The sequence below is a fragment of the Salmo trutta genome, chromosome 29, assembly GCF_901001165.1.
Source record: "Salmo trutta chromosome 29, fSalTru1.1, whole genome shotgun sequence".
Taxonomy (NCBI): Eukaryota; Metazoa; Chordata; class Actinopteri; order Salmoniformes; family Salmonidae; genus Salmo; species Salmo trutta.
This window is the reverse complement of record NC_042985.1, coordinates 18,411,096-18,436,592: the sequence shown is the minus strand read 5'-3', so window position 1 is coordinate 18,436,592 and position 25,497 is coordinate 18,411,096. Positions and strand designations below refer to the sequence as shown.

The window sequence follows — 25,497 nt, the reverse complement described above, 5'->3', positions numbered from 1 at the left end:
AGCAGAAAATAAACAACAGTTTGCCAAACATACACTAATAACTACATTCCAAAGAATCTCATCGAGGGATACATCAGAAAGCACATGATGCCTGTGTCGGCCCCTCCTCTCCGTAATCTCTACGTCAGACTCCTTGTCTGTTAGATTCAGTAGTATGAGAGGACAGTTCCTCTGACTAGGCTACTGTGAGCAGGTACTGGGTAGGCCTGAGTCAGAGCCTTAACCCATCCTTTCTGTTGGAGAGGGATTGAGAGAGCATGGGTCGTTTTGTGGAGCTGGATGGCTGTTGTCCTGCTCACTCAACAAGGTACATGCACCATGGCACTGCCACTGGTGCACACACACACACACACACACACACACACACACACACACACACACACACACACACACACACACACACACACACACACACACACACACTTCTGTACACACTGAGTATACCAAATATTAAGAGCACCTTCCTAATATTGAGTTACACCCCGTTTGCACTCAGAACAGCCTCAATTTGTCGGGGCAAGGACTCTACAAGGTGTCAAAAGTGTTCCGCAGGGCTGCTGGTCCATGTTGACTCCAATGGTTCCCACAGTTGTGTCAAGTTGGCTGGATGTCCTTTGGGTGGTGGACCATTCTTGATACACACGGGAAAAACCCAGCACCATTACAGTCCTTGCCACAAACCGGTGCGCCTGACACCTACACCATAACCCGTTCAAAGGCACTTAAATATTTTGTCTTGCCCATTCACCCTCTGAATGGCACACATACACAATCCATGTCTCAATTGTCTCAAGGCTTAAAAATCCAGTTTAACCTGTCTTCAACTACACTGATTGAAGTGGACTTAACAAGTGACATCACCTGGATTCACCTGGTCAGTCTATGCCATGGAAAGAGCAGTTCTTAATGTTTAGTACACTCAGTGTCTATAGACTAACACACACACACACACACACTAGAGGTCGGCCGATTATGATTTTTCAACGCCGATACCGATTAATCGGACGATTTATTTATTTGTAATAATGACAATTACAACAATACTGAATGAACACTTATTTTAACTTAATATAATACATCAATAAAATCAATTTAGCCTCAAATAAATAATGAAACATGTTCAATTTGGTTTAAATAATGCAAAAACAAAGTGTTGGAGAAGAAAGTAAAAGTGCAATATGTGCCATGTAAGAAAGCTAACGTTTAAGTTCCTTGCTCAGAACATATGAAAGCTGGTGGTTCCTTTTAACATGAGTCTTCAATATTCCCAGGTAAGAAGTTTTAGGTTGTAGTTATTATAGGAATTATAGGACTATTTCTCTCTATACGATTTGTATTTCATATACCTTTGACTATTGGATGTTCTTATAGGCACTTTAGTATTGCCAGTGTAATAGTATAGCTTCCGTCCCTCTCCTCGCTCCTACCTGGGCTCGAACCAGGAACACATCGACAACAGCCACCCTCGAAGCAGCGTTACCCATGCAGAGAAAGGGGAACAACTACTCCAAGTCTGAGAGCGAGTGACGTTTGGCGAAGTCTTCTGTCTTTGTTAGGAAGAAATAGACTTCACAGTTCGCAACGAGACAGAAATACCGATTTCCGATTGTTATGAAAACTTGAAATCGGCCCTAATTTATCGGCCATTCCGATTAATCGGTCGACCTCTAACACACACACACACACACACACAGAACAGCACAACCAGCGTGGGAAAACACAGGGGATGGATTCCCCAGAGACACGGGTTGGACCAGCAACTCCCACAACCAACCAGACAATCAGATCAACCAGTAGGTATGACACAGTAACGTGTGCATGAGGAGGATATGTGGGGACTCTCGATGGTCAGACACTCACTTACTCAGTGCGACCATATGGGTCAAATAACCAGTGTGTGGAACTGTACATGTTAACAGGTCTGTGGATCGCATGACCAAGCAGAGCGACAACACAGAGGCCTCTATGACATGTGTCCTTGAAGAGAAATTAAACAACGGACCAATACCCTTCAGAGGACCGTTAAGACTGTGACAGCTCGTTTGGCCTCCGATTCCATTTGATAATAATAATGCAGCAAAGAAATACACTACACTTCTAGAATCTTATGTGGAAAATGTCTGCAAAATATATAGGCATGTATAAAAGACAATCTACGTGCTTCTAATTTTTTTTCTCGTTATATAATCGTTGAGACACTGCTTGTGAATCTCTCAAGGTCACGTCTTCTAAGACTGCTAAGTGGAATGAGTGCCAGCCCAGGCTAGCGCTGTGGCTACTGGCTACTGACAGCGCATGTGGTGCCACGAACATCCGCTATGCCAAGGAGCACTGGAGTAAAGGGATGGTACAGGACAGTGTGTCACAGAGTCACATAAAGGAGCTCGGTTGTTGCTGGTAGACTCGGTACCCTTGCATAGCCAAAAGGAGCCGTAGCTAGCTGGACTGTGGCATTGTCACTGTCACCATGCGGTGAGGTTTCTCAGTGGAAGGCCACTCTGAAGGCACAGCATGTCCAACCCTCTAACCCTGCCAGACAGTGCTGGAATGTTATGTAGCGGCCTGTTTCATGGCCTCCCAGCCTCCTGGCAGAGATGATGTCCAGCTCTCTCTCTCTCTCTCTCTCTCTCTCTCTCTCTCTCTCTCTCTGACAGAGGAGCAGTAAATGCATCATGGCATTGGGCTTCAGTGCGAAGGAATGAAGAAAACAGAAAGGGAGGAAAAAAGAGAGCGATGGAGAGAGGGATAGAGAGAGAGTGGCCCCCTCCCTCCACCCAGGCCAGTCCCCACTGTGATGAATGTGCAGGGGTCACGGTGCTGACGTCAGCCAGGGCCTCTGGGTGGGCTGGGGCCTCGGCCTGCTTCACTGTTCACAGACCAAAAGGAGGAAGGAGGGAGAAAAAAACTGATGAGAGAGAGAGAGAGAGAGAGAGAGACGTGGACTCTCTCCCAGCCTGGTCTTGTGACTTGTCCATGGCCCTGTATCTATCTCCTCTCCCCAGGGCACGGCCGGCAAGTAGAGAGCGAAGTCTCCCAGGGTCTCTCTGTTCTGTCATGCAAGAAGAGGTTCCGAAGTTCCGGGATTCCGTGGGCGGGGGATTCCTTCTTCTTTCTGCAATGTTGTCTCAGGTCACCTGGGAGGCGGGTCAGCAGTGGGTTGGGGTTGGCTGGGGTTGGTTCCTCGCCGACCCTGCCCTCTCACAGCTCAGTGACGTGTAGTGGGTAGCTGGGGGGCGGGTGGGCGGGCACCGGGACCTTTAGCCTGCGGATGTGGCAGCCGTGACAGAGCAGGTGGCAATCCAGGGGGTAACAGCGGTGACCCTCCTCGTCGTTTAGCTGGAGGCCACAGTCCTACAACACCGAGGGAGAGAGATAGACTCAGTGAACTGCAGTAGCTGGACATTTATGAAGGAAAATATTATATACACCCATCTAGGGCTGGGCGATATGACGATATATATCGTGTGACGATATAAAAACGTCTATCGTTTCATATTATGCTCTATCGTTTATTTTGTTGTGTCGCAAATCACACTCTTTACGGCAATATCTTTTGTCAGTTGGACAACACTTTGCGTTCTTCCACACGGAAATTTGTAAGACAAACAAACATGGAGGAGAGTGAACGTGACACAGAGCACAGAGACACGGAGCTCGTACCTAAAAGAGGGGCTACTTCGGTTGCATGGACGTGGTTTGGGTATGAAAAGTCTGACACAGACCAGAAAACCGTCCTCTGCAAAATATGCCGCAGGCCAGTCCCGACAACAGGCTCAAACACCACTAACCTCTTTTACCACCTACACAAGAATCATGTGAAACAGTACGGAGAGAGTCTACAGATGAGACCCAAAAAAGTACAGTCGAGTGCTCAAAACAAACCCCCGACTCAGACGTTGCAAGAGGCTTTTGCCCGCGGCACACCACATGGCAAAGAATCACAACGATGGAAGGAGAGAACAGCTGCTGTTACAACTTACATCTGCAAAGACATGGCCCCAATTTACACGGTCGAGAAACGGGGGTTTCGTGAGTTGGTGCTAACACTCGACCCAAGGTACCAAAAACAAATTGATATGTGACATGTATTAATGCCAAAATAACATGCAAAACAGGCAAGCCCCCCCAAAATATATATATATATTTTAGGCCTATTTTTATTTTGTTTGCAACTATAGTTGAAGTGTATTCTATTTACCTTTTAAGATTTTATACATTCATATTTTAGTTGAAACTTTGCACAAAGGTTCTAAATAAAAGGAGAAATAATCAAATATGAGTAAGTACCTTTTATTTGTTGAGTATAATTCAAAATGTAATAAGAAATAGGCCTTTACATGTGGTCATTTTATCTAAGCTATTTATTTATTACAGAAAACGTGCTATATCATGATATGTATCGTAATCGGGATATGAAATGACCTATATCGGGATATGAGATTTTGGCCATATTGCCCAGCCCACCCATCCAATGCCTTTGAGCAGGTGCTGGATATCAAAACTATCCATATTTCAGATATTTACTGTACTACCTTTTATACCTCTCGACTGATATGAGAGGCCACTGGTGGGTATTCCTGTCAAGTTTATGTGGGGCGGCATGGTAGCCTAGAGGTTAGAGCATTGGGCCAGTAACCAAAAGGTTGCTAGATCAAATCCCCGAGCTGACAAGGTACAAATCTGTCGTTCTGCCCCTGAACAAGGCAGTTAACCCACTGTTCCAAGGCCGTCATTGTAAATTAGAATTTGTTCTTAACTGACTTGCCTGGTTAAATTAAAAAATAATCATTACATACGGGGCTCTTAACCATTTCTTAAATATGTGATGAATTTTCCATTCCCTGCCGACCTGGACTTTAGACCCCTGTAATGACTATCAACCACACAGAGGCTGCTGGATGATTACCTATTGTCTACATAATACCTAATACCTAGACGGGATATGAGCTATTCCCTGGAATGTGTGACAATGAAATGAGTCAACCAGCTTTTGCCATTAAACACGGAATTCTTGATCAAACTCACACACACTTACAATGATACACTTTATTTGAGCCCTGGTTACAATGACTCACACTTGACACAGCTATCATTGAACTGCTGTGTTAATGAATGCACTGTCAGGAATTCAATTTGGCTGACTTGACTAATTACTTTGATTACACTGAGGTTTGTAGGTCATGCGGGATGATTTCCTGTACATGTGTCTGAGTGAGTAAGTGGTCTGAGCGGTCTCTCAGAGAGCTGAGATTCCAGGGTAGTCAAACAACAACCCCTGGTCGGATGTCCAGCTGAGTCCAGAGCTATCACCCTACCCTCTCCTCTCCCACAGCTCATCTCTGGAATGTGCCTGGACAATGAGTCACCACATTGGTTTGCCCCTCACTCAGGTTCAGTTTGTGTGTGTAGTGCACACACTCACAGAGACACAGAAACATACACCCACACTGCCATAGCATTTACACTCAAATGGATTCCTGATCATAGCCAATGTGCTGGCTACGTTCAACACATAAATAAGACAAGACACACAAACAGGGTGGTAATGACATAGTCTCACCTCGCAGTGATAGCACTCCACATGGTAGTCCTTGTCCATGGACACCACCCGGATGGTCTCCTCAGAGCCCTGTCAGGAAACACACAGTCAGTCAGACCCTCCCCACCACTCCACTGGCACCAACAACCAGAGCTGTATATTAAGAGAGTTGGGTCAGAACGGACGCCATGGGTTTTTAGAGCGGATGCCACATTAGTGCCTTTATTCTCAAAATGTGGGAGATGTAACAATACGAGAGCGCCTCCGACAATTCCCTATGAAATGACCCGCTGTAAACAAGCAAAACAGAGCAGCGAATTAAACAGACGTTTTTATTGATTAGCATTCGGGTTAAGGTGTATCCACGTAGGTACTGTGTTGTGGTGTCAACTAATTGCTCATCTGCCTTCGATGGACATCTTCAGAGATTTAGAAAACTATCAGAAATAAACAGCACAGCGCGGAAGCGTCAATTATCACTTAGCAACGGCTATGGAGGAGAAAATGGCAATCTCAGAACGTTCAGACAGAAACCGCATTGGCCCAACCCTCTACAGTATATATATACTATATATGACTCTGACAACAACTAGTACCAGGAGCTGAGAGGATACAAGCAGTCATTGGCACATCATTACCTGAGCAGGGAGGATGGGCTGGTTGCATGAGGCACATTTTGGGGCAAAGACCCTGTGGGGGAAACAGAGTAGAAGCCAAGTCTTGGTACTTGCTGTATAATTTATATCAGTTTCAGCACAAACCAGGATTTAAAGAGTACTGTGGAATGAAGAAGCTCTTGCATGCTGACTTCATCACATGTTGGTATTATCTATGAGAAACACATGTCCTTACGTGTGGTAGTCTTTAACACAGTAGATGTTGTTCTCCACGTCCACAGTGAAAGGCACTCCGTCCAGACCCTCTGTGCAGACCACACAGCGGAAGCAGCCAGGGTGGTAGGACTTTCCCAGTGCCTGTAGGATCTACACACACACACACACACACACACACACACACACACACACACACACACACACACACACACACACACACACACACACACACACACACACACACACACAGAGAGATAACAGTAAGGCTAGAGATTGAGGCCTCTCAGAAGTCAATCACACCAGCCCATTGGCATTCAGATACAGAAACAAAACTAAACTAGGAGGTATGATGCCACATGTCAAGAAGAGATACAGTACTGCTAAAGAGAAATCCCAGAGAGGGACAGACATACTGTTCTGCTGATTGTCTTGTGTCACTATCTAGCAGGCCCTCCTACAGTATTAGGTTATTTCTTACCATTTCCATGATGAGGTGACCACATACAAAGCACTTCTCTGCCGTCTGCTGAAAGCCAGAGTACTGTGGGAGATAAAAAAGAGACGTATCACTGGGTTTGTTATAATTCTAACATGTAGCAATGGAAAGTGTTACATGGTGACATATAACTGTGTTTGGTTGAGACTTGGGAGTGCAGCATTACAAAAGAGAGGATGGCTAAATTTGACACCTTTAAGTGTTTGAGACAGATCTGGGGTTAATTCCACAAACTAAATTCTAATTTCCTTCTCCCTGTAAATTCCATTCAATTCAGTTTTAATTGTATGTCAGTCTTTGAATTCAGAGATAATTAAATTCCTCTCAATTCCAATGTTAAGTCAATTCCAATAATTCAATTCCCAATTCAATATTTTCCTCCACAAATATTCAATTCCATTTCAATTCAAACAGTCCAAATAGTCTAATTCCAAGTCAATTCCAATTTAATTTGAATTGATTTCAATGTAAATTCTCCACTTCTTAATTAAGTGAATTCAAGAATTGAATTGGAATTTCAAATTCAATTGGAATTGACCCCAACCCTGGTTTGAGAACCCCTAACACTATGACCTAAATGTAAATGTAGGGACCCAGAGTACAGCCTAAATGACACCATCTATAGGGGGTGCTGCTGCTCTCTTTATATTGATGTGAAAGGAGTTGGTCCTTTTTCCTTTGTCTCCTCTCTTTGTTGAGATGTATATGAGAGACCAGTGGCATTGCTGTAACGATACCTGTCCTAAACCAAACCCATCAGAGCACTCTACTACTAACAGAAGGAGTACAGCACACATCCAGTCCTCAGCTCTCTACTATTGGTGGTCTCCTAAAGTCTGGACCACAGTCACACAAACACAAGGAGATGTACCCGAACTCGAGGTAAGACATGTGTAACTTGAACATAAGATATCACATTGAAGTCAATGAGGGATTTAAATGTGAGTTATACATGCATTACCATCGTTAGGTTTGTCCCATAGTGACCATCTGCAAAGCACATGACCCTGGGGTCATGACCTGATGAGAGGAGGGGGAGGGTAATGGTGGGACTGGGGCAGCAGGTGGAGATGGGGTGGTGAGGGGTGCTTGGGGAGGGTGACTCCAGATTTCCACTTTAACCCCCCAAAACAGACCATCTGCCCCGATGACAGGGCAGAGCTGGTGGTCAATACTCTGAGGAAGCTAGGGACTTTGTCACATCCACCATCTGACCCCTTTAGGATCTATTCTTTACATCTTCAGTATGAGGAGACCCAATAGCACTCTTAGCACTCATCCTCTGAACCAATTGAAAGTCTGTTTTAGGGGCCAATGGGCAATGTCTATGTGTAATGGAGTGATTCATTTACATTAAGTAAGTAAATGGCAACCTAACAACCTAATTCAGTAGTAATAAGGTCTGTATCTTTTGGAAGACAAAAACAACTGCTATAAAACACCTGGTTCCTATTGATTATAGATTGACGGATGTCTATAAGAGATCAATACATACTAATAACTTGTGTCTGTTTCCCATTGTGTCCAACCTGGGCAGATGGACACATCATACAGGAGGCAGTCTGAGGCCTGCAGCTGCCCACAGCCACTCTGCCTCCCTCTATAATTCTAAGTGCTGGGGAGTAATGGGATGGGAGCAGTGGGGTAATTGTGCTCCTTGGGGAAATTTGGGGGAAATTAGTGGGAATTGGAGGGGTGGTGCTTAACTTTAATTGTAGCAGTGAAATGTCTGTTTCCTCTGGAGGGTTTTGAATGTGCAACAGCTCCTCTCCCAAGTCTGTCATCGAGGGGTGAGTGTGTATGAAGGACATGGAGAACTCAACCTCTGAACATCTGCATAATGAACATAACATAAACATAAATGCATGTGCATTAGGAGGCATGCAGGGACAACAGATGTTGTAACTCACCAGGAAGTCCTCTTCACAGTAGACCTTGCCGTTGACGTTGTAGAAAGCTTTCCCTCTCAGCCTCCTCCCTGAAGAAGAGAAGTAAGTGTGTGAGCTGGGATATAGAAGTGTTCCTGTATCAGACCCTGTCAAAGTGTTGCTATGTGATTTTACCCAACCCGTAGGCTATAAGAAAGTTAATACATCAAGGAAATAGTGTTTCCAGCCTTTTGAACAATGCTGAAATGCCCCAGGGGTTCTCCTGATGATATTTGAAATACATTATCCAAAACGGCATTGTTGAGAATAAACAGAAATGGGAGTTGACTTTCTGCCTCCTACTCCCCTGACTCCTCTCTGTTCCATTAAAGCCACAACAATAACAGATGTCAACAGGAAACACCAGTGACCAAAGCAGATGATAGTAGCATAATGTAGGTTTACTCGTTTGAGGTCCACACTACTGTTTCAACACTCTGGTCATCCATTGATCCCCACGGGACTCTTTCTACTTAGAACCAGCAAACAATCAATACAGCCCCACCATCCAGACCAGGCTGGACCAGGCCCAAGCAGCTTTACAAACTCCCCCTCCTCCTCACCCCCACCCCTGCCATTGTGTACAGCTCACACACACTCACACACACACACCATAGCCCAAATATAGGAGTCTGAGCAAAGCATTTCCCCCTGACTGGTATAGCTAGGGCCATACTAAGAGTCAGTCCCTCCCCAAAGTCACCATTTTGGGGCTCCATGAGCACAGTAGCACTAAATTCCACAGGATAAAAGGGAATTCCACCTATAAGGAAAGATCTCCTCACTGCTCACTCCCACTGGCCCTGGCCTTTGCGCCCCCTGCGATGCTTCTCTTAATGCATGCCCATTCAAATGCACTAAATGGCAGCAGCAGTCTTCTCTTTCTGGCAGCGCAGTGACTTCAGCCTGGCAGACAGAGCGCACGGAGCTCATAAATCTGCAGGATTAGTCAGATTTAATTGCCGTCCTGAGCTGCCATTGATTGTATGGGTGTCCCGGCTTGGGAAAGACATGTCCCCCTTTTTACACCCAAATGAATGCAATCGCTGTATTTCACACACAGTGTCACATTGCTGGGAGATAGCAATACATTAACACCCACATAAATGGCTATAGCAGCCGAAGAATGCTGTTCACACAATAGGTGAGACTTAAGACTGAGAGCGAGAAACTATTTGCATTTAGAGTTGGAGGCTGGAGAGAGAAAAAACATATTTCCTGTTGACTACAGAGGAGGAGCTCTTTTAATTCATAGTGACTAAACTTATAAAAACCATTACATTCAAATCAACAACACACCAGTGAGCCGGAGCGGGGGCATGTTGCTGTGTGTCTGTCTGGTGACCTTTGCTCTGGCGAGTGCATCTGGAAGGTGAAACACAAAGCCCTCGGCGCTCGCTGACTGTGGTGCTCTGCTAAGGGAGCGGGCCGCCTGAGAAAACGGGGACATTCTTTCTGCCTGAGGTCACTAGTTGGTCCCATTCAACCCCCTCTCCACCACCCTCCCTCCCTCGTTCCCTCATAGAGAGGGGGAGGGCACCCTCCCTCCCTCGTTCCCTCATAGAGAGGGGGAGGGCTCCCTGTCTCCCTCGTTCCCTCATAGAGAGGGGGAGGGCTCCCTGTCTCCCTCGTTCCCTCATAGAGGGGGAGGGCTCCCTGCCTCCCTCGTTCCCTCATAGAGAGGTGGGAGGGCTCCCTGCCTCCCTCGTTCCCTCATAGAGAGGGGGAGGGCTCCCTGCCTCCCTAGTTCCCTCATAGAGAGGGGGAGGGCTCCCTGCCTCCCTCGTTCCCTCATAGAGAGGGGGAGGGCTCCCTGCCTCCCTCGTTCCCTCATAGAGAGGGGGAGGGCTCCCTGCCTCCCTCGTTCCCTCATAGAGAGGGGGAGGGCTCCCTGCCTCCCTCGTTCCCTCATAGAGAGGTGGGAGGGCTCCCTGCCTCCCTCGTTCCCTCATAGAGAGGGGGAGGGCTCCCTGCCTCCCTCGTTCCCTCATAGAGAGGGGGAGGGCTCCCTGCCTCCCTCGTTCCCTCATAGAGAGGGGGAGGGCTCCCTGCCTCCCTCTCTCTCCCTCTAGCCTTTGTCACAGGAGAGGAAAGTGCTGGGCTGGCTGCAGTGGGCTGGGGCTCAGGGCTCCTCTCCTCTTCTCCTCAGCTCACAGCCCCTGAGCATGGTGGGACATGTGGCATTTTCCATGGAGTTCAGGACCAAATGGCTCCCTGATTGGGATTTTACACTCAAGATACTGTACTTAGTTTTTACAGCCCCAACATTGGTTTCCCATGACTCAGTGTGGCGTTTCACAGACACGCACATAAAGGGCTGTGCATCTTGAAATAATGGGAGCGATTCTCTCAGCTAGATATGTAACCCTTCAGAAATCATTTTAGAGCACTACAACAAACTGCAGTGAACTGGTCAAATAAAATCATTTGTGAGTCATACTCCAGCAATCAAAGTCTTGTGATCATGTGGTCAGTGTGGTAGATTGTGAAGCAGTCATGGATGCCTGGTTGCGGTAGCCTGGTGGCGGTACTGTAGCACTGCTGACTGCTACTCCTGGTGCCAACCAGCCCGGCATCTGGACATGTCATTGGACCTGTGTCATTTATAAAATCCCTATGCTACTATGTTGACTTTTAATGACCTGGCTGTTGGCCATAGGCAACTTAAAAAATTAAAAAATAAAAACTATAGTTGCTAAGCCAAGACATGAGCTCACAATAAATACTGAATGAATATCTCCTTATGTAAATAATCTGAATAATGTCCTACATTACCATCTTGTAAATGTTCAGTATCCCCATATTCTTCCTGTAGGAGGGAAACATCAAGCATGTTGCACCCTCTCAGTTTCTACCCCACCCACTCTCCCCCTCCTCTCCCCTCCCCTCCCCTCCTCTCCCCTCCCCTCCTCTCCTCTCCTCTCCTCTTCTCTCCCTCTCCTCTCCTCTCCTCTTCCCTCCTCTCCTCTCCTCTCCTCTCCTCTCCCCTCCCCTCCTCTCCTCTCCCCCTCCTCTCCCCCTCCTCTCCTCTCCTCTCCTCTCATCTCCTCTCATCTCCTCTCCCCTCCCCTCCCCTCCCCTCCCCTCCCCTCCTCTCCTCTCCCTCTCCTCTCCTCTCCTCTCCCCTCCTCTCCCCCTCCTCTCCCCCTCCTCTCCTCTCCTCTCCTCTCCCCCTCCTCTCCTCTCCACTCCCCTCCTCTCCTCTCCTCTCCTCTCCCCCTCCTCTCCCCTCCTCTCATCTCCCTCTCCTCTCCTCTCCTCTCCCCTCCTCTCCTCTCCCCTCCTCTCCTCTCCCCCTCCTCTCCTCTCCTCTCCTCTCCTCTCAGAACAAGTGGGCCTTTATCACCTGCAGGCAGGCAGTGGGGATCTGAGGGGGAGGAGGCAGAGAGGGAGAGGCGGAGGGAGGGCCTGCCCAGTACCGTGGTAAGTAAAAGAAGGATGCTGGAGGTAGTGACTCACTCAGATTGCTCGGGACTTCAGACAGGAATGTTTCGACCCCGGCAACGTGAGCATGTGCTGGCCTGCTGCTGCTTACAAATTGTTTTTAAGTCTCTCTTTAAAGAGAACAGCCAAGTTAAGACACCAACAAAGCCACAAGCACATCTCTCAAATAGAAAACACAGAAGCTACGGAATCTCCCAGTCTCTCTAATATCATTAAGAGCTAGGATAAAACCATGACCCACTCAGTCTCTCTAATATCATTAAGAGCTAGGATAAAACCATGACCCACTCAGTCTCTCTAATATCATTAAGAGCTAGGATAAAACCATGACCCACTCAGTCTCTCTAATATCATTAAGAGCTAGGATAAAACCATGACCCACTCAGTCTCTCTAATATCATTAAGAGCTAGGATAAAACCATGACCCACTCAGTCTCTCTAATATCATTAAGAGCTAGGATAAAACCATGACCCACTCAGTCTCTCTAATATCATTTAGAGCTAGGATAAAACCATGACCCGCTCAGTCTCTCTCAGAAACTCCTCCACAACTAAATCACAGTGAAAGTCATGATCAAGTAGTCGAACCATCGCCAAAAGCAGCATGGGTGACACTACCAAGCTGTTGTACATCATTGAAAACCTTGACCAGATCCCACAATATACACTCAGATGAGGGAGTAGCATAGAAATAGAATGACTAGATTCTATTTATATGGGGAGTAGCCAGGCTAACTCTACTTAGTGCAGCCATCTACCATACCCCAGCCAGATCCCCATAGCAGACAGCACAACATTGAGATGTGTGCCCTGTGCCAGCCAGCCAGCCAGCCAGCCAGGTGCAGCTGGTGAGTGACTGAGGAAACCACAATGCATCATAAACAGGTTTCAGAAATACAAGGCCCTTGGCTGTTTTCTCCTGGCTGGTGTGAGAGGCACTAGCAGGATGTGTTACAGTAACACATAGGTAACTAGTTAATCACTAGCGTGCCCCATTAAAGGCATGGATACATGTGAGCTAGCAGACAAAAGGCATGTGGAAGGAGGAAGTGGGTGGTGATCCAGTCAGGAGCTGGGCGTCAACACCAGTACAGGAAATAAACAGGAGACTGGTCACAGAGGTATGTCTTATGACTGTATAGTTGAGACTAGTAAATAATGAGGAGTGTGTGTGGGTATGTTTGGGCAGGTGGGGGTGGGGGGTGTTTGTGTGTGTGCGTGCGTGCGTGATGTGTGAGCGTGTAATTACTCGCGCACACATTTTTCTGTGTGTGTGTGTGCGTTTATCGGTGTGTGCGTTTATCAGTGTGTGTGCTCTTATCTGTGTGTGTGTTTATGTGTGTGTTGTTTGCTCAGAGCCCATGCCAGGCCGGCCCCCTCTGATAAGCAGGCCTGGTACACTTTGTGACTGTCTGATTGAGGTCCTCATGGGAAGGCCGGCTGAAGTGGAGGGGGGTAGTTTGCATTCCTGGCCATTTCATGAAAAAGAGGGTGCAACCATAGGAGCAAGCCAAGAGGAGGGCTCAATTATGCATGGTTAAACAAAGCCCAAGGCTACCAGCCAGCAATGTCTCAGAGAACTGAACTCTCTCTGCTACGGAGCTCCTGACTCTTACAGAATAACGTTTGTGGCATTTTAGTCAAAAAGTAAAACAAAAACAGTTTGTCAACAAATAAGTTGATACATCATTAGGTGTGTTTTGAGATCTGCAGGCACTTTAAAACTAAACATCTTAGAGGGGTTGAAAACACTAAAAAAGCAAACATTCCCATTCATAAGAGACCCAATAATACATCACAGAGTTTACGTTAGGAATAAACCATCGCAAGAGCCAAGATGGGCCTGTTATCATCTATATACAGAGACCACTAGAATAAGAAGGTTCACTGCTTCACTTCTAGATAGATTTCACCAAACTTATTTAATTCTGAATAACAGAGAAGTGTAGATTCCCTTTTTCTGTACTGTTTAAACCATTATAGTGGTTTAAACAGTTGGTCAGGCAATAATGTCTGACCAATAGAAACAGACTACAGTATATCGCTCTGGTCTGACTCAAGTACACTTTTCAAAGCAGGTCGAAAGGAATCTGTAGAGAAACGTCAGGATTAGAGACACTGCCCCTCATTCTTCAACCACACAATACACCTGAAAGTATATGTATTCAATTACATGTCAATTATATGCATTTCTTCCAAAGCCAAGGGATCAGCATCCATGTACATCAGCGCATGAATGAAAGCAACCTTGCTCCAAACTCTCTCCGACTTCACCCTCGTCTCCACTTGAAACAAGAGAGGACAATTGGAGTCAGGTGACAGGGCAGCACTACACACACAAATACACACGCGCACGCGCGCACGCACATGCACGTATACACACATACACACACCATGCATAAACACATTTTTTTCAGGTTGACTGCAGATTCAACAGCCGTCTCTACAACCCACTCGTTCCAATATATCATCCGTGTTCCTGTCAAACAGAGAATAGAGCATTCTGCTGATAACTCCCAAAGACACTCTGGCAACCAACATCAATGTTGTGCTAAGAAATGAAAATACAGGACATCTGTGATGCCAGCCAATGATGCAGGTGCTGAGTAGGAGTAGTGGACAGAGGGATATATACACCTACCACAGGAGCAACAGGTGAAGCAGTTGGTATGGTACAGATTCCCCATGGCCTGACAGGCTTGGCTGGCTCCATACACACCCTTCCCACACTTTATACAGATACCTGGAGGAGGGAAGAGACACAGGTTAACATCTGTAGACATAATCATCATTATTTTACATTGACATTTTAGTCATTAGGCAGAGCGACTTACAGGCTGACCACACCGCTCGAGTCGCGTGCGCGAGCGTTGCAAAATACATTTTGAAATCTATGATATTCAATTATTGCACCCACACTGCTCACGTGCGCCAACGAGCGTCTGAAAGTCCTGCCTCTCCCATCTCCTCATTGGTTTATAAAAGCAGGTACCCACGTGCCATCTCCTCATTGGTTATACCCACGTGGGTGACTGAAAGACGAATGAGGTCAGTGGCGGTAACGCACCTAATTTATGAAAGTTGCCAATCGCAATATAAAGTCAAGAGAAGAAAAAGCCTGGAAGGAAGAGTGATGATTAGAAACGATTCGGTTGACCGTTTTATGTGTGGATTAATTGTCGGAGTAGAGGACCTTGTGCATTTCAGGTAAAATAACAACTCAATGTTTATATCCCAGGACAAATTAGCTAGCAACAGCAAGCTAGCTAAATAGGACAAATTAGCTAGCAAGTGCAAGCTAACTAGCTAAATTGACATAAATGTTTAATGCTTTTCGACCTGTCCCCAAATTAATATAATTGGTTCAGACTTTGTTTTGATATTTTAACCTGCGTGTCGCATTTGGTGTGGGGGGGACAAAATACATTTATGCGCGATGGCACACGCGCAGAGCCGGTTTGGGTTCCGTGTTACAGGAACAATTAGGGTTAAGTGCCTTGCTCAAGGACACATTGACAGATGTTTTACCTAGTCGGCACGGGGATTCGAACCAGCAACTTTTCGGTTACTGGCCCAACATTCTTAACCGCTAGGCTACCTGCCAACCATTATCATCAACATATTCATCATGAATCCTACTTAAGCTTTCATACAGCAGTAAAGTACACGTCATTGTAACTGCTTTAGCTAGTAACTTCCATGTTCCATCAATGATCTATAAAGGGTGTATATACAGTACTTGGACCAAACTAATGTCTCTGTGAGGTTCATTGATCTATGTTGTATCTAAATTAAAAATACATTAACCAGAGGTGTTAGGGGTTGGCAGGAAGCATTCTCTTAATGTGGCACAATAACAAAGTGACTCAGCAAAAGTTAGTGGGCTATGTCCCAACGGACGACCACTGACCTGGAAACACTAGACAATTTAGAAGAAAAAGGTGAATTACCCACAGGTGTGGACTACAAACTTTAATCTATGTGGTTCTTTTTAGGTTAATGGTAAACCATTACTAAGGAAGGAGAGAATGAAGGCACCCAGCCGGTGACAACTATTTGGACATAGCATTGGACTAATGATTCCCCTGCTTTCCTCTCGCGCACAAGATGGCCTCCGCCGGGGTCACATTCCACAGCGAGTGCAGGGTCAAAGCCTGGGTAGGGTGAGTCCAGGGTCACTACGCCTACAGGACACAACATCCCTACAGGGGGCTGACCCCCCCAACTTCCTCCCATGATGACAGTAATGAAGAAAGAGTGTCATCATCTAGTCCTCTCTCTAACACTTTATTCTGACAGTATTTCAAGGCAATGATACTTTCTAGAGCCAGGCCAATTTAAAATATGTGCTGGACTTATACTGCTATAGATGCAGGATGTCTGTTTGACAGGTTTTAACCCCTTAGACTCATAATTGGCCTATATGGATAGGGCTAAATGTAAATGTTTCTTACAGAAAAAATATGGAAAGCATATGCGTAACCATGGTAGCAATTAAAAGGGAACATTTTGGAGATTATGGGAATATTATTAAACTAAAGATGAGGACACGACAGCTCACATGACAAGACTGAATCCAAACATCACACTGTTGACACTGTATATTACATGAGTTTTATCAGGGGCGTAACTTTCACTGGGGACAGGTGGGACATGTCCCCCCCACATTCAAAAATTGTCCCCCCGAGTTTTAGTATTGGAATGTGATATAAAACGAGGCAACTGTGTGATGTTAACTAATGTTTCATCCCCTCTCGACTGAGGTGAATGAAAAAGCTATGCTAGTGAGTAGCTACCACAGCCAGGTCTGCTCTAGCCTCTAGTTATCTGTCAGATAGTGATATGAGGTGGCTATTATTACTATCTAACAGCAGTTGTATATATAGAAATGTTTTGTAGCCTTTGTTTTGTCATGTTTAAAAATGAACTTGGCAAGCTTTTGCCAGTTTATGTACCGTCAGAGAGAGCTGGCCAAAAGTTGAATTACATTTGCTATTATTTTTGCCTCAATCACACTAGACCTCAATCAAACGATGAAACCATCGGCCAAGCAATTGAAGATTGATATTCTGATGTTTTTTCAGTGCAATGTGAGTTGTATTAGTCAGTTGTCAATGTAACGTTATCTGAGAGTTTCTCAAGCTAATTCTCGATTTTTCACACTGACACAGTAATAAACAGCTCTAAAGTTACAGGCTTCACTGTCATGGTGCACAGTAGAGGTCTGCGTGGGACCAGTTTTTATAATCCCGCTCCTGCCCGCACCCGCTGGCTTTCTGTCCGACTCCAACCCGCTACAGCAAGAACTGGTCCCAAACCCAACCGCAGTCCCGCAATGTTATTTTAGGCGTATGTGACACAGCTCACTTGCCAGGCATGGTCCCAGAAATGTTGCGCCCTATAGGCTATATCAGACTGAGAAATATGGGTGATAAATATGTAGGCCTTTTCTAGGCAATGTAGTAAACTATAGCCTAATCATAGACCTATTTAGGAAGTACATTTCCTTGGAAAGATAACTGCTCCGTGCTTCTCCGCCCATGTACACATAGGCTATAGCCTACTCTATTTAATTGAGACCACACAGGCACCTGATCTCACTGGTATGGCTACTGAACTGGAAGCAGCAAGAATGATGACAGTCACACTTGCTACGTTTTGCAGTCCTATTGGATATAGCCTACCTTTTAGGAGGACGATTTGCAGGCAGAGACAAATAAATGAGTAATCCTTTTCAATGATGATTACATTTTGTGATTATCAATATTTATTTACATATTTAAGTTTTAAGGACCGTATCAAAATAATCTGTGGGACAACAAAATATTTTAATCGTCTGTCTAAACACCTGCTCCCGCCTGTGAATGACACAAAGTTTCATCTTGAATTGGTGGGTAGACCTACAGTAGCTACAGGACAGCAGCTTAAAGATACAGTCTGGGATCTGAGAATAAGGGTAATTTCAATTATTGAACCATTTATTCATTATATTATCCAAGAATAGAATCAATGTACACCAAGGTAATTCTTTCTCATGCCTCATTTTAGGAGGATTAGATGGTGACAGGGGTCTCAGCAGGGTCAGGCAGACAGGGAAGATCAGTCTGGGACAGAGGTGAGGTGAATTTTTGCAGATACAACACTTTATTCTCTCTGTCCAGCAAACACTGGACAAGCCAGATGCTATTTTAAGGCAGTCTGACAAACCTCCAAAGTTGATTTCCAAACTGTATCAAGGGTTAATAGAGGCTTTTCCCGATGACACAAAACATGTAAAACAAAAATGTGAGGAAGACCTGGGAGATGCTATTGATGATGATGAATGGATACAGATATGTTAGAATGCCCAGTCATGTTCATATAGAGTACTAGTCCAAAGTTTGGACACACCTACTCATTCAAGGGTTTTTCTTTATTTTTACTATTTTCTTCATTGTAGAATAATAGTGAAGACATCAACACTATAAAATAACACATATGGAATCATGTAGTAACCAAAAAAGTGTTAAACAAATCTAAATATATTTTATATTTGCAATTCTTAGTAGTAGTTGTCTGGTGTGTCCAAACTTTTGACTGGTAAATTTTTTTAAGGGATGTCCCCCCCACTTCTAAAACCAAAGATGCACCCCTGTGTTTTATGATATATAAATGTGAAGTGCACATTTGGACTCACGTTTGCTTGGCTTGCTTGTATGACATCAAAGCGGTATTTATTATAATCCTCAACATTTCATCTTCCAAAAGAAATAGAGTCCTCGTAATATACAGCATTTCCCTCACTTACACGGAACCCAAACTTGCTGCGCGCGTGCTCCATCGTGTGCTATCGTGCATACATTTATTTTGTCCCCCTACACAAAATGTGATCACGACACGCAGGTTTAAATATCAAAACAAACTCTGAACCAATGACATTAATTTGGGGACAGGTCGAAAAGCATTAAACATGTATGGCAATTTAGCTAGTTAGCTTGCACTTGCTAGCTAATTTGTCCTATTTAGCTAGCTTGCTGTTGCTAGCTAATTTGTCCTGGGATATAAACATTGAGTTGTTATTTTACCTGAAATGCACAAGGTCCTCTACTCCGACAATTAATCCACACATAAAACGGTCAACTGAATCGTTTCTAGCGCTCTCTCCTCCGAGGCTTTTTCATCTTTGAACTTATATGGTGATTGGCATCTACACTTTCATAGTATTACCACGACAACTGGAAAAACAGTTTGTCTTTCAAACACCCACGTGGGTATAACCAATGAGGAGATGGCACGTGGGTACCTGCTTCTATAAACTAATGAGGAGATGGGAGAGGCAGGACTTGCAGCGCGATCTGCATCAGAAATAGGAATGACTTCTCTTTTAGCCCTTGGCAACGCAGACGCTCGTTGGCGCGCGCGAGCAGTGTGGGTGTAATAATTGAATAACATATATTACTAAATTTATTTTGCAATTGTAGTCAGGGTATTAGACATCAAAACATTTGCAAAAGTTGCCCAATTAGCGGGAGGGATGGGGCAACTTCTTGTCACATGAGGTGCTCAAGTTCAGAATGGTTGTCAGTCAAAACCCATACAGAGCCTAATGGAAGAGACCCTGAGCTCTGACGTCAAGTATAGCATATTACAGTACAGCCACTGCGTTCCAATTTAGGTGCTTATAAGTGTCCAAGTCTGCCATTTTCAACCCGTATACGGGTACGAGTCTAAAGGGCTACCTGTGTTGGGGTCAATTCTGTATTGAGTTGCGAATTGCTTTTTAATTCCAATTCAATTCTTGAATTTGAATTAGCCACACCCCAATTAAATGAGACTTTCATGTTTCACTTCTCTGTTGAATTGCTTTGAATTCAATTCTACTTCCTTCAATTCAAATTCTATTCAAATTCTGCTTCCTGTGGGGTGTGGCCAATTCAAATTCAATTCAAATTCATTGTTTAAATTTAATTAAATTCTCCAAATTCTGAACTGACCCCATCCCTGCTTTTTACATCTATGACATCAGAGTGCGAATTGTACCGTGACATTCTTGGGAGCCTCGTGCATGCAAAATCTTTTTTTTTATGGGCCTAATAGTAAAGACAAAAATGCATTACATTTTAATGGGGCATGAACACACCCAGTAATGATGCTAAAATATGATTCTCAAACAAATCACTTCAAAAAGTAGGCTAACTGCGGCTGCGTACGTTCGTCCACTCTAAAATAATTCCAGCATCCAAACAGTGCACTGTGCACACGTCATTTCATGAAAGAGACATCTGTTAAAAACACCATAATGACATTCAGCGATTGTCATTAGGCCTACTACAGTGGTGTGTGTATTCATGGATGCCAATGGAAGCCATACTTCCCCAAAAATGTGAACAATAAAAAAAGAAAAAGCATATGAAATAATGCTTCAATAAGGTTTCATAATTGTTCAATTCGCAAGTGGTTGAATCTATCTCACCGGAGAAAGCATCTGAGTGATCGAAACTGCGGCCCTCTGTCTCAGTATATGTATCACATGTATCTGATGCTGTCTGGCCAAAAAGAGTAAGACAGGCGCTGTTTCGGTCACTTGGATGCTTTCTCCGGTGAGATTGATGCGTCTTGCCGTTGGCGCGCATCTCGTCAAATTCTAAATATTTAATGACCCTCCCAAAGGTGAACTTTTGTTGCCTTTAGAGGAGCTCATGTCTCATTCATCCTACGTAATTCGTACTCTGTATGATTTGTTTTTAAATCAAGGACTACGGTACCCCAAGGCTATCCACAGGATAGGCCCACATGTTTTCCTGTCAACAAGTCATTCAGCTGGACCAAAGTCAAATATTGCTATTTCCTATTCCAACTTAAACTCATGACACTGTTCCTGCACTCAGAAAATATAAGAGGAAAAATTAGGGCTATTCTCTCTGATAAGGTTAAAGAACCAAACTATGAATCATCTTAATCACAACAGCTTGGCCAAAATAAATATCTAGAATAGCCATTGGCAAGAAAATAAAATATTACTGTCCAGATTTGGTAGATCCCATATTACCTCTATATTCCCTTTAACGAGACACCCAAAAGACTGGAAAGTGTAGTTATGTAACCACCTAAAAGTGAACATGAAAAAGATGCCAGTGGGGTCGAAATGTTGTCTGTTTTGTGCGTCTCAATAAACTACTGTGGGAGTTGAAGACTTTTTTATTTGTATCTGTCCAGCACCTGAACTAGTTAGATGTACTAAATGTGAACAAGATATCAGATTGGATTGGAGTGTTCCATGGTGTTTCTGAAGACTCCGGATCTTGAACTGCAAGCACTCTGACAATGTTAACGTGCGCACAGGATTCTGGATAATAGCTCATATCCTGGTTATGGTCTTATTTTTCTTATATTTATTAATCAGGATAAGCTTTACATGCACCGTTGATTTACTATCCATGAGTGTCTCTGTATCAATAAATAAACAGAATATTGCTAACTTACCCAAGAAAGGTGAAAATATTTTTTGAAATGGGGAGCGGTAAAAAAGGTTTGTACACCTAATTTAGATATTTTTCTGCTTATAATTTCCGACAATAGGAAGGCTATTTGTTTGTCAACTTTGTTAGTCTATAATTATATACACACAGCTTCTCTTCTGTCATTTCTTGTTGCTCTAGAACACTAAATAAAGCCTTGCTCACCAGAATGTCATTCATCGATAGAATGAAAGCATTATCAATAATGTAGTTGACATCGGTAGCGTTCTCTTTCATTTCTGCTTCTCTCACGGAGTGAAGACATTTAGGGACTGGGGAGATTTTTCCATTCAAAATTGACATCAGTATGTTGACCGGTTAGGGCTAGGGTCCTTTTTTCTAGATTTTCGGATTCCTATCTTGGCATGTTGAACGAGTTAATTACTCAAATCGATGGCGCCAACTAAACAGACCTTTTGGGATATAAAGAAGGATTTTATCTAACAAAACGACACTACATGTTATAGCTGGGACCCTTTGGATGACAAATCAGAGGAAGATTTTCAAAAAGTAAGGGAATTTATAATCGCTATTTATTAATTTATGAAACCTGTGCCAGTGGAAAAATATTTTAATGTGGGGCGCCGTCCTCAAACAATCGCATGGCATGCTTTCGCTGTAAAGCCTACTGTAAATCGGACAGTGCAGTTAGATTAACAAGAATTTAAGCTTTCAACTGATATAAGACTAGATATGTAGATAAATGTTTAATATCCACAATTTTTATGATAATTTATTTGAATTGCACGCACTCCAGTTTCGGGATGCTAGCGGGACGCCTAGCCCAAAGAGTTTTTTTAAGGAAATGAAAATCTGTGAAAACAATCCAACATGTTTCTGACAGTAATTCAGTTTGCCTTGGAAGCATATTTTATATGACTGAAAGTGAAATACTGTCAGCTTTTATGTCGCAGGAAAAAAATGCACGTTTAGGCTGCACAACAGGTCCCAAAGCGTGCATTCGCATTTTCTCAAGATGAAAGAAAGAAATAATATTTCTCCACTCCCGTTCCCAAGACAAAATGAACATTTGGTCTATCATTTTACTGCAAGAAACAATTCATTCTGCATGAGTTAATGTTATAATAGGCTACATGTGAGGCCTACAGTCAGTGTCCAGACTTCAGTTACTATTCCAACTATTACTTTTCCCATCTGAACTTCAAAGCTGATACTATGTGAAACTGAGTCTGCGCAGACCGTTTAAACAACAGTAAATCGGAAAAGATGTTTACATGCCACAGTATCCCGTCTAAGATCAGCATATCCCAGTCATCTTATCTGGGTTTCTTAAAACCAGGATAGGAGCTTATTTGGGTTATTGTAAACGGATATGATGTTTATATGCGTCAACTCAAAAACAGGGATATTGGTGTGCATGTAGGGATGCAGGTAGCCTAGCGGTTAGAGCTTTGGGCTAGTAGCCTTCAGCAAGGATCTTAACCGTACTACTATGTGTATGTGACAATAAACATATATAGCCTATTTATGTGTAAATATGGTCATTGACTATAATCTGCCTTGCCTCAGCTGACAGCAGTTAAGACTCTCTTGATTACGCCAAGGCTGCTGGCCGATCTGTACTACCTCCAAACTCCAAGCCCAGCATACTACTCTAGTCTGGTCTGCCAATGTCCCTGTATCTCACTGCTAATGGTCTTTTAATACTCCCCCACTGTTCCAGAACTTCCAGGAATATTTCTGAACATGTTTTAGTTTTTTCCCATAATTGGGGCATTGGCATCGAACAATTCCATGAACAGTGTGGACAACCGTTGGCTGCCATACAATTTAAACACATGGATCTGCACTGATAATGGCAGGTCCTGAAAATGTAATGGCACCTCTATTATACCATCTGTACCACACTTGCACCTCTTCTGCTCTGCTTTGAAAAGATGGATGTTCCTAGGAGATACAGGCTGGAGAAATGTGAAGATAGCAGTGACAAATCTTCACAAGGTTTGCAAGGCAAAGGCTATCTGTGGTCTCTGATCTTGGAGTGTCTGAACTTTGAGTGCAAGGACCAAGTGCTCCCGGGGAGTAGAGATGAAATGTGTTATAGTGAGGTGGGGAAGGTAGGGGGGAGTCTGCACTCCAGGGTGGTTGATTTTTGGAGGGAGTGTGGACTCTCACCACTTGATGATATCTCTGCTAAGCAGGTCATTATCACAACCCCCCCCCCCCACACACACACAGTTTATTGTGCATTCTCCAGACGAAGGTCTCCTCCAGCTATCTCAGTCCCATTCCGCTGCATTCCAGACTCATGCACTTGCCTGAAGCCTCCTCTGTCTACTACGGTATCTGACTACGAGACAGATAGCGGTGCTGAGATGTTTGCAGGGGAATATGCTGACAATGAGGTAGGATAGAGCAACATTCTTAGAGGCTTTGTTGAACTGATATCTTCTGAATACTCACAGGAGCAACTTGTCCTCTTTCTCTGCCTTTGTTTATTTTCCACTATACTTTATTTCCACTGTAGTTTAAGGCTTTGCTTATTTCCACTGTACTTCTATAGTACAGTCCTGCTGGAGCTTCAGTCAGAATTGTAAACAAAACAATGGACCATGTCCATGTGCACACCGCCAGGTACATGTCCATTTTATCTCCCAAGGTGGAAGCCATGCCCTGAGGAAGGAAAGCTTGACAGGAAAAACTGAACAGAATAGGGAACTTGCTACAAGCTAAGGAAAAGTTCATGGCATTTTGAGCCAAGTTGACTTGAGATGATTTCTCATATATGTTGCTGTAAAGCGTGAAAGGCTCTCTCAAACGGATGTGGACAGTGTTTTACATGACTGAAGGGACGCCGGAGAGGGTTAGAGAGGGAGAGGGACTGAGCACGAAAAGTCACATTTGTTCTTAATTTAAATCATTATGTCCAGTGTGATCTGGACAGAACAACACCACTGGACACATCTGGAGAAGAAAGAACATTGCCCTTCATCGTCAGTAGCACACTCAGTGATGCTGCCCATAACTCAGAGAGTTCCACACCTTTGGGGACCAGGGGTGTAGTGCTGCCGGAGCGTGATGGAGTGGCGCTCCCTCACTGTTTTCAATTTGAGAATAAACGCAGCTGGTAAAACTATTTCTGGAAAATGTATTCTGATAAATTTGAAATAAATTATATTTAATTACCACAAAAATTCTATGAAAAACGATAGAATGACAAACCAAATAAATATGTATAGCAGCCTAGAGGTAGGTAAATGGTGCTTTGTTCCCTTTCTTCTCTCTGGTGGTGAGAATGATGAACTATAAGCTGTGTGTGTGCACTGTGGAAGCCCGTCAGAGGATGGACCAAAACGGCCAATGAAAACGTTGAAAAACAACATTTCCCTGTGTGTGTCTGCCTTGATGTTCATAAAACTCCACGGACCCCTCTGCGCAGTGGAACCCAGAACCAAATGTGACCACTTGGTTAGAGCAACATTGTTCTGCCGGGGACACCCAAACCAGAGTGGCCACCACAAAGCCTGAGAGCCTGACCTTCTCTGGAAGTTGCTGTAGCCCTGCTTGGGATATTTAGCCTACATTGGCTATTAGTTGAGACGCAGGGCCTGTTCTAGCTTGGTATGTTAGGATGGGCAATTAGAACTGTGAATTGGGCCAAGTTGGAGGTAATAATGCATTTAGGTTATAGTTTATTGTGATGCATGAATACATCACACTAAAAGCTTGATTTTATGGTGGTTTAAAAAAAACATTTCCTGCAATTCTACATGGTAATGATTTATGTTCACTACTTGGT

General features: G+C 44.2%; 1 protein-coding gene across 1 annotated transcript in view; it reads right to left on the bottom strand.

The window, feature by feature from the left end:
- Window positions 1-2,167: 2,167 nt before the first annotated feature.
- wtip (WT1 interacting protein) overlaps window positions 2,168-25,497 on the bottom strand; it is a 29,472-nt gene continuing 6,142 nt past the window's right edge. The window contains exons 2-8 of the mRNA XM_029721075.1: window positions 14,882-14,983; window positions 8,779-8,846; window positions 6,851-6,913; window positions 6,392-6,522; window positions 6,178-6,229; window positions 5,561-5,629; window positions 2,168-3,351 (exon numbers count right to left, since the gene is read on the bottom strand). Of these exons, the coding sequence (XP_029576935.1) occupies window positions 3,199-3,351; window positions 5,561-5,629; window positions 6,178-6,229; window positions 6,392-6,522; window positions 6,851-6,913; window positions 8,779-8,846; window positions 14,882-14,983 (638 nt within the window). The 3' untranslated portion in view covers window positions 2,168-3,198. The remainder of the gene's footprint in view (window positions 3,352-5,560; window positions 5,630-6,177; window positions 6,230-6,391; window positions 6,523-6,850; window positions 6,914-8,778; window positions 8,847-14,881; window positions 14,984-25,497) is intronic.